General features: G+C 54.4%; 1 protein-coding gene across 24 annotated transcripts in view; it reads left to right on the forward strand.

The window, feature by feature from the left end:
- Positions 1–13,219, forward strand: part of AFDN (afadin, adherens junction formation factor) — a 106,035-nt gene that overhangs the window by 39,847 nt on the left and 52,969 nt on the right. For 19 of the 24 annotated variants that reach the window (XM_036425564.2, XM_036425569.2, XM_036425567.2 and 16 more), the window contains 6 exons: positions 297–408; positions 1,671–1,838; positions 4,013–4,057; positions 7,728–7,822; positions 8,598–8,857; positions 11,188–11,257. In XM_036425564.2, coding sequence (XP_036281457.1) covers positions 297–408; positions 1,671–1,838; positions 4,013–4,057; positions 7,728–7,822; positions 8,598–8,857; positions 11,188–11,257 — 750 coding nt within the window. The remainder of the gene's footprint in view (positions 1–296; positions 409–1,670; positions 1,839–4,012; positions 4,058–7,727; positions 7,823–8,597; positions 8,858–11,187; positions 11,258–13,219) is intronic. The other 5 variants (XM_045577108.1, XM_045577113.1, XM_036425577.2 and 2 more) reach the window with 1 other exon arrangement.

Raw genomic sequence — 13,219 nt, forward strand, 5'->3', positions numbered from 1 at the left:
CTGAAAACCATGTGTTAAAGCCATAGGTGAACCTTCTCCCAGCACACAAGCAATCCAGGCTTCTGTATGAAGTGAGGAAAGTATAAGAAGACAGATTGGGAATAAAAATCACCCATAGTTCTGTCAGTGGCTAGCCACTGTTAACATTTGCTATATGTCCTTACAATTGTTCTTTTGCCTGCCCAGGTATAATGTTTGCTTTCACAGGGTTTCTGTTTGCCCCCAGACAATGACCTCTCTTTAAATGCCTGTTGATTTACCTTTGAGAGGCAGTCACAGTGATGGCTCTGTTTCAGGTTATGCTCCCCCCCGGAGCCCAGCATTCTGACGAGAAAGGTGCTAAGGAAATCGTCCTGGATGATGATGAGTGTCCCCTGCAGATCTTCCGGGAGTGGCCCAGCGACCGAGGTGAGTGCAGCGGGCATGCCCCTGCTGAGCCGCTGGCTCAGTCTCTGGCTGTAGGGGAACTCCTAGAGCACATGTGTCAAACACAAGGCCCGCGGGCCAAATCCGTCCCGCCAGGCCTTGCAATGTGGCCCGCACCGCGCTGTCATCACTGCACTCCGCTGCGTTTCCATCACAATGACAGTTTATGACTGTTCAGTAAACCATTCGGCCCGCGATTTAGGCTGGATTTTAGATTTTGGCCCCTTCTCTGATTGAGTTCGACACCCCTACCCTAGAGGGTCTGGCAGAGGTCCCCAAGGGCTATTTGTGGGGTGGTGTTCTCTGTCCCCCCTGGTCCCCTTGTTCGAGGCCACGCTCAGCGGCTCTTGTGCAAACCTGGAACAGATGGTTCCCCTCCAGTCGGTGTGTCTTGTCTTAAAGACGCTGGGCCCTGTGCTGCCTCGCGTGGAAGGTCTTGGTCCTGTCAGCAGTGGGGTCCCGTCATCTGTGGAGTCCCGCGGTGCGGCACAGATGACTGGGTGGATGGGCAGATGTGTTCGCACAGGGAAAGCGACCTGCCACCTACAGGCTGTCCAGCGATCAGTTATTTAAGAAACGAGCCTGGGCTTTTCACTCCGCAGGCCGGTTGCTCCAATTACCCCAGAGCAGTGAACAAGTCCTCTGTGCTTTGGGGGAACCAGTTTTCTTGCTCTCAGTTCACGTCATACGCTCACTGCTGTGTAGATGATCTTTGCCTTAATAAATACATAAAGATTGATTGCCAGTCAACCCTGGCAGTGCTTGAATGTTGGTAGTTTTAAAAGTACACTTGCTTAATACTTTTTCTAGACATATAGGTAAACTTGATTCAAGGAAAATTTCTTTGACTTCTGAGTTAAGTCAGTTGAATGAAATAAAAATCAGGTCAACTAAACAGACGTTTGTATATATTTGTGTGTACTTGTGTTATATGTGTGTGTGTGGATGTATTTGTTTACGAATACAAACATTCATTCATTCTTAGACTGATGTGTTGTTTTTGAAGGATGCAATGTGCTTGGGTCGTTGTTAATGTAAGATAACCTTTGCAGCTTGGCTGCTAGAGTTTCAGAACACATTGAGAGACTGTGACTGTCTCTGTTGAGTAGCAGCGCACATGGGTAAGCTTTCACGCAGCTTGCCTGGGGAGATGTCACAGGTGACGTTTTCCGGATAAATCTTTGGTCAGCTGCCGCCTGTACTCCCGTGCATCTGGTTCACAACTGACACTGCTTCTGTTCCAGGGGTTTTAGTCTTCCAGTTGAAGAGGAGGCCCCCAGACTATGTGCCCAGGAAAACCAAGAAGCACCTGGACGGGCGGCCCGCTAAGGGCAAGGAGAGAGCCGACGGGGCGGGCTATGGCTCCGCACTGCCGCCTGAGAAGCTGCCCTACCTCGTGGAGCTGAGCCCAGGTGAGGCCCAGATAACTTTCTTTTGTAAAGGAGTCTTTCTCTTGCCTGACAGCCTGTTTCAACCCATTTATTTTTCTAAAAAATAACCCACATAAGATGACATTTACTTTAAAAACACACACAAACCTTAAGGTCGTAAGGTATTTACTTCTCATGCTTAAAAGTAAAGTTCACATGGTGGTGAAAGCCAAAAGTTAAAATAGTGACAGTAGAGGATGAAGAGGAGGTTTAATTGATCTCCATTAAATTCTTTTTTGTTCACAATGACCTTGTGAAGCCCTTCCTCTGTCGGACAGCCTGGATAGGCTGGCTCAGGAAGGGCCGGCCCCTCCCGCCCCAGGACCGAGAAACCATGGGCTGTTAGCGAGCCCAGCAAAGGGAGCTGGGAGCCAGGCTGTGCCGTTACACAGGCAGCGTGGTTCTCTGGGCAGGTTTCCTGTCATTCTCTCTATGATTCTTGTGTGTTCGTTTGCTTGCAAGGTTACGACGGCTGGTTAGATACCGTGCATTGGTCCAGCAGTTGGATGGCACAGCCAGCGGCATCGGTGCTGGAGAAATGGTGTTCCTTTGCCCAGTGCTAGCAGGCGATGCTCGTTAGCAGACGATGCTCGGTGGCAATTTGCTGCAGGTCCTGGTTTATGCTGAGATGTTGGAGGGTTTTCACTCCATCAGCTGCTTCTGAGGAAGGGGTTATGTTACTGTGTCCTTCAGTTCTCTGGCTGAAAGTCTGCATAAGTGTTGGTTGCTCACTGTGGTTTGGACACATCCCAGTATCAATGTGCGCCTGTAGTTGGGGTGCGCCTGTAGTTGGGGTGTGTCTGTAGTTTGTGTGTGGATGGTGCCTGGAGTCGGAGGCAGTGGCTAGCAACTGTGAGACGGCCATTTACAGTATTTCTGAACTTAACATTTTTTACAATAGTTAGGATCTTTGAGCATTGGGTCTGTTCTTTAAAGTTTTGCATTACATGCTAGAAATTAATGATTGTTTTGAGGATTTAGAAATATTAGTTCAGAGAGAATTGATAAATAGCAGTCGACAGAGTATTTTCAAATGAGTAAGGGAAAGTTGATTTGGGTGGTAGCAGAGACAGCTGAGAACGCATTCACTCACTGATTTGACTAATAGTTATTGAATCCTCATTATATGTCATCGTCTGGGCCTTGGAGATAGAGCCCCGACAACACAGATTAAGCCCTGATTTCAGGAACTTAGGTTCTAGTAAGAATCGCTGTTCTGGCCCCTTATTTCATATGTATGTCCTTCCTGGTGATGAAAATACATTAATAGTTTTTGTAGGTGTGGGAAGTGGTTGAGACTAGATAACTATTACGTCTGTGCTACTTTCCAACAAATATTGGCAACAGCACATACTGCATGCCGGCGACTGCGTGTCCTCTGTCCGCGGCCTCCTGCTGCGTTGGCCAGTCACCGGCTAATGCTTTAGGCTGAGCAGGGCTTTCCGAGGTGAGTAGGCTGCTCCTGCCATTGGGTGATGGTTCCCGGGAGCTGATCGTGAGCCCTGTGGTGAGGCCCGTGTGCGTTGGTCAGACGTCGCTCCTGTTGGGTGGCCTTCTTGTCTGACAAATGCCCGGGCCTCAGACCTGCGAGCAAGTGGAGGGCTGACCTGAATGCTGGGCCAGGTCTTACGGGAACCTGGCTCTCCCCAGGAGTGCCCCCTGCGGCTCTGAGTTTTCTCTCTTAAGAGCAGCGTGCTGAGTGAAATGGGAGGGTTCCTGGCCACGCATGCCGTGGATCCATGTCGACTTGTCATGGATGGATAAGAACGTATTTCCCCTGGACACGCCGTCACTCCGGCCTGTCTGCTGCCGGCTGAGTGCCTGAGGTGTGTGAGGTGCGGTGTGGCTCACACTGTCTCTGGAGAAGGGCTCCCGAGTCCTGGAGGCTTTGCTGGGTCTGACTGTTCTTTCAACAGAAGACTGCGGGGTGCACTCCACTGCCTCCCTCCCTCCTCCTCCCGGCGGTGATTCACCTGTCCTCGCGGTGTCTCACGCGGCCAGCCGGGCCTGTCGTCCGTCCTCGTCCTGTCGGTGGTGGGTGGGCCTTTCCTCCGGGCGAGGCTCTCCCCCAGCTCACTTCCTGTCTCTCCCTCTCCACATGCCCGCATGGCCTCCGCTGCGCTGCCTTCACCTGGGTCCTCGCATGCGCACCCCAGGGAGAAGGAACCACTTTGCCTACTGCGGCTCTCACGCTCACGAAGGTAACACTGCTCCTGCTCGGCCGAGCCCACAGCCTCGTGTGTGCGTGTTGGTATCGAGTTGGTGTGAATGACGGACTCTAAGACTTTTAACTTGCTGTCACTAATGAGCTTCCATACCCAGAGTTCGTTAAAGATAACGGAAACTGATTTGCAAAAAGGTCTAATTCCTTTACCAGACTGACCTAAGTGAGAATTAAAGAAGAGAGAGGGTGGTCTCCCTCTGTCCGCCCAAGAATTAGGGGAAGAGGCAGGCGGGGAGGGAGAGCATGGGAATAGTGAGGGGGAGGAAGAGACGGTGAGAGAGAGGCCGCCGGCAGGAGGGAGGAGAGCTGTCAGCCCTGTCAACAATGGGGTGCCGTGCTGGTGGTGGGGGAGTGTCTGGGGTCAGAGGCTGTGGGCCCGAGACTACTGGGGGGCTACAGGGGAGACCAGCCATGCGCTGGGAGCTGTCACTGCGGCGGAGGCGTGCAGGGCTCCTTGTTCTCCGGGCGCCCCCACCCTGTTGTCCGCCAGCGGTGCCTCCCCAGGACTGTGCTCCGGCTTTGTCATCTCAGATGTGCAGCTTGTGGTGGGTTCCATGGAAATACTTCGCTCTTACCTGCTTTTCTACTTTCAGTATTTTTTACGTGTTAAGTTTACCAATCAGATACTTTCCGTGCTTTGTGAAGTTTGTTTACCTTTTACCATCTTAATTTAGTTTAATTTTCTCCAAACTGATCATACATATTGTCTTTAGATATTAGACTTGGCGTTTGGGTTTTGTGTGTTTAAAAATGTAAACAGGTGGTATTCTTTTTACCTGTTTTGATATTTGTGTATACATAGGAGAGGCTTAGGCGTGTTTTGTTACATTACTCTTCAAAGGTTCTGTGGTGACTCCCCGTGTTTGTGAATGTTAATCTGAAGCGAGGGCGCGCAGAGGCCTTCCCTCCCGGCTCGCACAGTGCGTGGAGGGCGCCTGCAGCTCAGCCCCGCGCTGGTTCTCGCACCCTTTCCCCGCGGAGCCAGAAGGAGCCGGTGTGGAGTCCTTCCAGTGGCTTCACAGCCCTCAGTGTCTCGGCGGCCGTGTTGGCTCAGGTGTGAGCTCTGCTCCCTTGCTCCTGGGCCCCCTGCCACACCCCGCACAGAGCCTGCGACGCCGCTGAGGGGAGCCGTGGATGGAAGCACGTGCCCCGTCTGCCCGTGAGGGGCTTCGTTAAGAGGTAGCACGCTAACGAGGACTTCCCGCTACAGACAAGGCGCAGCACGTGTGGTAGTAACTCGGGGGCCTCAGGTTGGCAAATAAAACCCCGACACCCAGATAAGTTGGATTCAGGTAAAACATCAGTTTTTTAGTGTCAGATACTGACATGTGACTGGATGTCGTGTATGTCATTTGACAAGGTATTCTAATGTTTCTGCTGCCCCCAAAGAGGAGGAAGAGGAGCCTGTTTCCTCTGTGGAATGACAGCTGCATGAAACCGCTGGTGGAAGGAAGCCTGGCTGTGGGCGAGGTGGGCGGAGGGAGGGCACTCACTGGGCGCCACTTGTGCCCTTCCCATTGGAACCACGTGCACATACCACCTGTTCTCCAGACAGAATTACCAGCGAGCAGATCGCAGGCGTCCTGGTAAAGCCCTGCTGGGGGGCAGGCTCTGAGAGGCTTTCCCCGGAAAGGGCTCCACCTTTACCAAGGGCACAGCGGGGAGGGCCTGGGGCGGGGCACTGAGGACTCCGTGCGAGGACAGCGTGTGCGGCTGCCGTGAGGGTCGGCACCCTTGGGCCAAGAGATGGCCATGCTGTTCGGGAGGAAAGGTGCACTGCTAGAGCTTTCGTGCCCCATCCCTCTCTTCCTCCCTGAAAGTACACTCACCATGTAGCTGGGAGTCCGTGGCCACCGTTTCGGGGGCGCAGAACCTGTGTGTGGAGGTGCTTGCTGTGCTGCTGTTACTGCGAAGTGGTTGGGAAGGCGCGGCTAGGAGAGAATGTGGTTCCTTCTCTGTGGCTCTGACTGCTGGTGGGAAGTGGCCTTGGAGAGGGTGATGGCCATTAGCTCACACGACCCCTTCAGGAGCACGTTAGGAGTTTGTCACCCCAAGTGGACGCATTTTTCATGTTCTTTATTTTTTTCACTTTATATTGAAATAATTGTTGATCAGTTATTTGCTTTTGTTTTCTTTATTTTTTAATTGCTGTGTGGCCATATTGCATTACTCTGCTTTTCATTTTTAGTTAATAATTACTGTTAACATTAAATCTTTATTAAATGCATAGTGTGGATCAGACACTGCTGAGCGCCAGGGTAGAGAGGTTTCTCCAAAGAGCCAGCCTGCAGGGAGCTCAGAGCAGGGAGGCCAGGCAGTAGGAAGGAGGGAGGGAGGGACTGGGACACAGCACCTGGTGTCTGCAGCAAGCAGGGCATCGCTGTGTGGGGGCGCTGCACTCCGCGGGGCCGAGCGAGGGGCCGGTCCAGGGAACACCCAGGTGGTGCTGATGCCTCCTTTTGGATCGGGACTTGGAGCTGCCACCATGTCAGGTGAGGGTGGCCCCGCCGTGAGCAAGCACGGACGCCCGGTTCCCAGCGCACTTTAGACCCGGGTCTTGGTGCTGCTCCAGCATCTCCTGCCTTGCCTGGATTTCAGACCTCTGCTCTGCTTCAGAGATGCAGGTTCTATTGGGGTGTTACCGTGCACACTCAAAGTCATAGCGGCTCCCACAGGGCTGGGATAGGCCCGGCGTCCTCTGTCCAAGAGCTGAGACCACACCACAGCCTAAAGCCAGCGTGCACCCAGATGTTTAACTCCAGCTGGCGTCCCCGATCCAGCGTCTGGAGATCGGAGCTGACGACTTAGGAAGAGGCCTGAGGGCGTTCGTGCAGTCGGTCGCGTGGCTCCTGGCCTGCTAGGGAGATTGCATGGCGGATGGATGAGACTGGGCTACCTCCACGGCCAACTCTGCTGGGACCTGCTGGTCCTTTGGGGCATGCTCCCTCCTGCGCTGGCAGCTCTGAAAGCAGAACAGGTCTTGGATGGGGGCCATTCCATAGGAGAGGGGACGAAGGAGGGGCTGCCCTGGCCTCACAGCTGGGTCTAGACGAGCCCACCTGGCATTGCCCTTTCCAAGCATCTCCATCCTGGAATTCTTGCTCATTCCAGCATTCGGGGAGGGTCACGTGACACCAGCAAGCCAGGGCCTGTCTGCCCGTAGCTCTACTCCCCGAGCAGAGCACTGGCTGCCAGCGATGACATCGGAGCCCGGGGATAGGGTCCAGAGGCTCAGGTTTGGGTCTCCTCCCCAAGGGTTTGGTCCAGGAGGTCTGGGCGAGCCCCGAGGCTGCACTTGGAAAACCTGCCGGCCCACAGCTGTGGGGCTGGTGCAGGTAGAGGGCGGGTTTACTGTCCGAGGGACCTGGTCTCGGAAGGCCTGGGTCTGTGATGCCCTTCGCTAGCTGACCGGAAGAATCGCTCCTCAGAGTCATCAGCGCAACCCAGGGCGGGAGCGGGGGTGAAGACAGTGCTTGCTATCTGATGAGAAAGTGTCGGTGGAACGATAGCAGTTAGCTCCTGAGTGACAGTAAACAGAAGCTGACTGTTCGTGTGTGGTTTGCGTTTCTGTGTCGGTTAAGTCGCATGCTATGACTTCGGAAGTAGTGGTGTCGCTTCCCAGGTGACCTTTTACTTGCTTCTCACAGATGGCTCCGACTCCAGAGACAAACCCAAGCTCTACCGCCTGCAGCTCAGTGTGACCGAGGTCGGGACAGACAAGTTTGACGACAGCTCCATCCAGGTGCGCACTCGGACGGCGGCGCTCAGCTTCTGTGTGTGGTTCTCGCGTTTCAGTAGGAGGTAGCCTGTGGGAGCGAAGGAGTAGAGGGTGAACATGAAAGGCTGTCTGAACATGCGTAGCTTGTTTCCTCTGGGTCATTCCCTTAGCTTCAGGGAAAAGGGCAGAGTGAGGCCATGTCCACACCCCCATCTATCGATAGGAACGGGGGATGGGGGTGGGGGGGAGTCCACTGAGGCTGTCGCTTGTCTCCCAGTAATGGCCGTGCTTTCTTGGGGCTGCTTCCGGGAGACAGTGCCCGTCACCTGGGGCCCAGGCCTTCAGTGCTCACCGAGCAAGTGCCGTCTGGGCGTGGCTCTCCAGCTCAGCGTGCTCTGTGAGCGAGCACTGTCGGCATTGCTGCACCAGGTGGGCTCGTGGTAAGACGGCAGCTGCTGACGTTGGGCTCGGCTTTGACACCCTGGCTGCCTCAGCACAGCAGCACGCAGACACATGGGAGCTGAGGCTGCACATCTGTGCAAACTGACCCCCACTCACCTCGTCTTCACACCACCACATGCCATCTCACACACTGCGACAGCCTGCCCACATCAGGGCGCTGGCTGCTGGAATGGACACGCCATGCTGGACAGTGCTGATGTATTTACACTGCGATGGAACCCCTTTCTGCAGAGGCCGCAGTCCGAGCTTACTAGACTGCAGGCATCGTCAAAGGGGACGGGCAGCTCTAAACTCTGCTTTTGAATTCCCAGTTTCTTTCACTTTCTCCTATTTTTAGTTGTTTGGTTCAGGGATTCAGCCCCATCACTGTGACCTCACGAACATGGATGGAGTGGTCACCGTCACTCCCAGAAGCATGGATGCAGAGACCTACGTGGAGGGGCAGCGCATCTCGGAGACGACCATGCTGCAGAGCGGAATGAGCGTGCAGTTCGGGGCCCAGCACGTGTTCAAGTTCGTGGATCCCAGCCAGGACCATGCCTTGGCGAAGAGGCCTGTGGACGGCCTGCCCGCGAAGGGCCCCAGACACAAACCCGGGTAACCCACCGCGACGCTGCCCTGGGAAGGGCAGTGTTTCCCCATTGTGCTGAGGCATTCCACGTTAGGCACAGGTCCCGTGATTTTAATTTTTAATTCTAAGTGGTTTGTGGTTCCGGTTCTTGTTTATTTGGCTGGTTTCAGAGGGAAGAAGAAGTCTTCATCCTAACACGGGATGTGGCTAGTTTTTAAATTACTTTAAAGTCTGTTGTTATTGGTTTGATCCTTTGAAACAACACTGCTTTGCTCTCCTGAGAAGAATCAGGGTGTTCGATGGCAGGTCCTCTCTAAAGAGGTTTTGTGTTGAGGTTCCTTATGAAGGAACAAGGAAAGGCTATGCCTTTTGTCTTTGAGCGCCACCTAGCGCCTGTCTGAGGACTTGCAGCGGGGCTGCTCCAGGAAAACAGGAAGACCTCCTGTTGGGTGAGGTCTAGCCATGGAGTCCTGGTTGGGGTGTGCCTTTCTCACGATGATGGGGTGGGTCTCACATTGCTCAGAGCATCCGGATGTGCATGATGGGAAAGTGTGCAGGGAGCAGAGCCCGAGCAGCTGTGCGGGCTCCTGTTTGCTCTCCCTTCCTTGCTCCCTTCCTGACCTCCCTTTGCTCAAACCCCCTCCCCTGGAGCCTGGACTTGAGCGGGCTGTGAACGTTGGGTTTTTCACGTTTGTCAGTTTTCGGTTTGGTTGTTGCTGTAGGTTAGCGCTGGGCTCTGGCCCTGCCCATTCTTTGTCCACGATCAATCCTGGCGAAGGACAGAGACCTGTCCCCTCCGGGGGGAACGGAATGGGCATGTACACGCGTGGGCGGACGGGGTGCTGGGGTTCTGTAGGCTGGGAGGTCTGTTTCTAGGCTCTCCCCTTGAGTGTCAGCTTCTGCTTCTGCACAGTCCCATGCTCCCTGTCCCCACGGAAACCTGCAGGGCCTTGCTGTCTCCTCATGGTGTCCGGCTCTGCTCCAGCTCCACCCGAGCCGTGTCTCAGCATACCGGGAGGACCCGCTTTCCCCTCAGGCTCTACTTTTATCACCTCCCCCTTCGGCCTCTCCCCCTGCCTTCCCCACCTCCTGACGGGCCCTTTGCTTTATTTTATTGTCAGCTTCTTGCTTTTAGCACCACACATCCTGGGGGAATTCACCTGCTTGGTGTCCTCCTTCCACAGGCCTCACCGGGAAGGGGGCCTTCGGGAGCTGCAGGCTGCCTCCCCAAGACCTTGTCTCCCGAGGCTTCCTCTCAGAGCCCCAGCACCCGAAGAGCATTCCAGTTCACACCCATGTTTCTGTTTTTCGGGTACTTTCTAACCATCATAAAAGGGGGAGAATGTAGATTCTCCAGTGACGCCCAGGGATGGAAGTGCTGGCCCCCGCCGTCAGGGTCTCTGGTCTGGGCTCTGTTCCCCGCTGGCTGGGCCTGTGCCGGCGGGACCCAGACCTCTCGCCCTCCACCTTTGCCTGGTGCCTCCTGTGTGCCCAGGTTATTGCCTGTTTAGAATGGGAGTTTATATTCTGAGTTAATTTTCATGAGAGTGGCTTAAATGTTTTGATAAATTTATTAAATGAGACTAGCTCTTGCTCTGATTGCTAACATGTTCGGAATGTCTTCGTTTCTTTCTTTGTTGCCCAAGTCGTGGGTCCATAAAAGTCATCACATGGCTCAGCAGGCGGCAGCTAGCCTGTGCCGCCTGCCCGGGGCCTGAGCCTCAGGAGCTCCTGGCATCGGAGGCGTCTACTTTCTTTCGGTGTCGTTTGCGGCCGAGCGGCCTACAGGATGGGACTCCTGCTTTTTTCCTTAGGATTCCTTTCCATTTATTGTTTTTAAACATAGTTTTAAAGAATATTCTGAGAGCATTTAGTGTCACTGAGAGACGTTTTTGTTTTGTTTTTCTGTGGAGGGCATCCTGTGACAGGAAGGCCGTAGCATCCACACCTGGGAAGAAGGAGCCACAGAGCCTCTCACCTCCCCAGGGAAACGTGTTGTGTCCCACAGCTTCGTGTGTGGAAAGCCACTTCTCGAGGATCTTTGTGCATTGGGTGTTCCTCTAACCCAGTGGTCAGCAAACCACGGCTCCAGAGCCAATTTCGGCTCTTTGAGAGTGGCTCTTCCATAAAATGCCACGTGTGGGTGCGCACATAGAAAACTTCGTGGCCCATGCGCAGAAGTCAGTTTTTGGCCTGGACAAGTCTATTTTAAAGAAGTGGCGTTAGAACACTCAAGGGGCCAAAGAGCCATGGTTTGCCCACCACCTAGGTTCTAACCCCTCCTTTTGTATCACTAGGACGAGGCTCTACCCAATTGTTTGAGTCTTCATTCTGCCTTTTCTTTCTATCTTGGCAGAATTGTTCAGGAGACAACTTTTGACTTAGGAGGCGACATTCACAGTGGAACAGCTTTGCCAACAAGCAAGGTAAGTGATGGCATCTTACCTGACAGGACGTGTTGGTTTAATGTGACAGAACACTGTGGGCGAGTTACTGTGGTGGCCCCGACCCACTGCTGTGCAGACTCCACAGGGGTCCTAGCATCTCACTCAGCGATGCACTAGCTGTGGACTGTCTCCTCTCAGCGATGCAGTCAGCTGGACTGAAACAGCAGGCCCCTGCTTATAGTCGTGCAGGTGGTTTGGTCGCACCTGGGCAGTGAGGTGCTGGTCTTGCTCATGGTTCCTAGTGTGGCCGCGTTCAGCCAATGTGTTAGCTGGTGGCCAGGCTGTCCTGGGAGACGGGGCCTCCCATCTCCCTATCATCTCAGGTTCTCTCTGTGGGACCTCGCCCTGTCACCTCTCCATGGCAGCCAGACGTCCTGGGGCCTCCCAGGAGCCATGAGGTTTGCAGGTCTCCTGAAGGCTCGGGGGAGCTGGCAGGGCATGGCTCGTCCACGGACCTGTGGGTGAAGCAGAGTACAGGCTTTGCCCAGGCTGGGGCGTCCTGGGGCCGCATGCAGCAGACTCCAGGCCGGGGCATGCTCACTAGCGTCCAGGAAGAACCTGCTGTCCCTGGTGCCTGCCCGCTGTCTGCTCCTGTGTACAGCGTGCTTTCTCAAAGAAACAACTCTTCCCGTACCCCTTTCGTTCCTCGGCTCCCCGGGGACTGTCTGCCACTGGCACTCTCCTCCAGGCTGCCACGCTGCTGCTGGTTTCCATCTGTCTGTGCTGGGTCACCGCCTTACCACGTGGGTTCTCCTTCTTCCTCACTTTGATCTGTTTAATTACTCCTGAGTGTGACCTTGGCCCTGACCTCTCCCTGCTCCGAAGGCTGGTGGACATGTCCAGGGGGATGCTGACAGGTATCCCAGGGCAAACTCAACTGAGCACGGTTCTTTCTGTCCGGCCTCTCCTTCCCTGGCCTCCTGTTTCAGTAAGTGGGCCTCCTCAGTGCTGGCCCGGGAGTCTACGGCCAGCGCATCTCTTGCTTTTCCTTCTTGCAGCCTCCACACCCAGCCATCGGCCCGTCCTCTCTGCTCCACCTGGGAGAGGTCTGCCGTGTCTGCCTTTCCCACCCCACTCGGTCGTCACAGAGCAGCGCACTTAGCCCCTCAGTAGCAGCCCCTCTCATGTGCTGCCCGGCCCCTCTCCCCGCAGCCAGGCCCATGCTTCCCGGACGGAAGTTCAGTCTTGTGATGGCCCTGGTGCCAAGGCCCAGACTTTCTTATCCCAGGTACGGCACCGTCCTCAGCCGGTTACACGGCTCCCCAGGACCTGCCTCCAGCCGAGCACGGCTGCCACGGCTCCGTCCCTGCACGCTGGCGCCTGGCGGCTCCCTGACCACCCGCCGTCCACGCGGCCCCTCTTCTGTCCTCAGTCCTCGCGTAGGTCCCCTCCTGGAAGACCTGTTCGTCACGCACCAGCACCAGCCGCTGCTGCTGGTCGCAGTGCGGCCTGGGTCCCACGGCCCTGCCTGGGCTCTGGAAGGGGCTCTCGCTTGTGAGCTCTGTGCTCGGCTCTGCAGTGTGTGGTGCGGGAGCGAGTCTCAGGAACCAAATACAGCCATACAAGTTTAAGCTTTTTATAAAATGTGTGGTCAGCATAGAAAACCCTAAATTGAAAAAAGTGAAAGCATGAAAACTGTTCATTCAGTTTATAAGTTGGCTTTTGACAACATGTTGATGGGGGGTTTTTTTGAACTCTTGATGCATGTCTGTGTGTTTGTTTATACATTTTAACATACTTAAACCTCTGTTCTCCCCCCGCCCCACACACACACACACACACACACACACTCCTTTCTGTCCTACTTCCTTTGGCTGTTGTTTTGTGAGTATTTCCTTTGAAAATCATTTGAAAACCAGCTGGATATTGTTCCATAATATGGTAACATATAGTAGTAAACTTGCTATAATTTATCGCCAGAGTATTCATTTAAAGTAAGAT

Source organism: Pipistrellus kuhlii, unplaced genomic scaffold, assembly GCF_014108245.1.
Source record: "Pipistrellus kuhlii isolate mPipKuh1 unplaced genomic scaffold, mPipKuh1.p scaffold_m20_p_82, whole genome shotgun sequence".
Lineage (NCBI taxonomy): Eukaryota > Metazoa > Chordata > Mammalia > Chiroptera > Vespertilionidae > Pipistrellus > Pipistrellus kuhlii.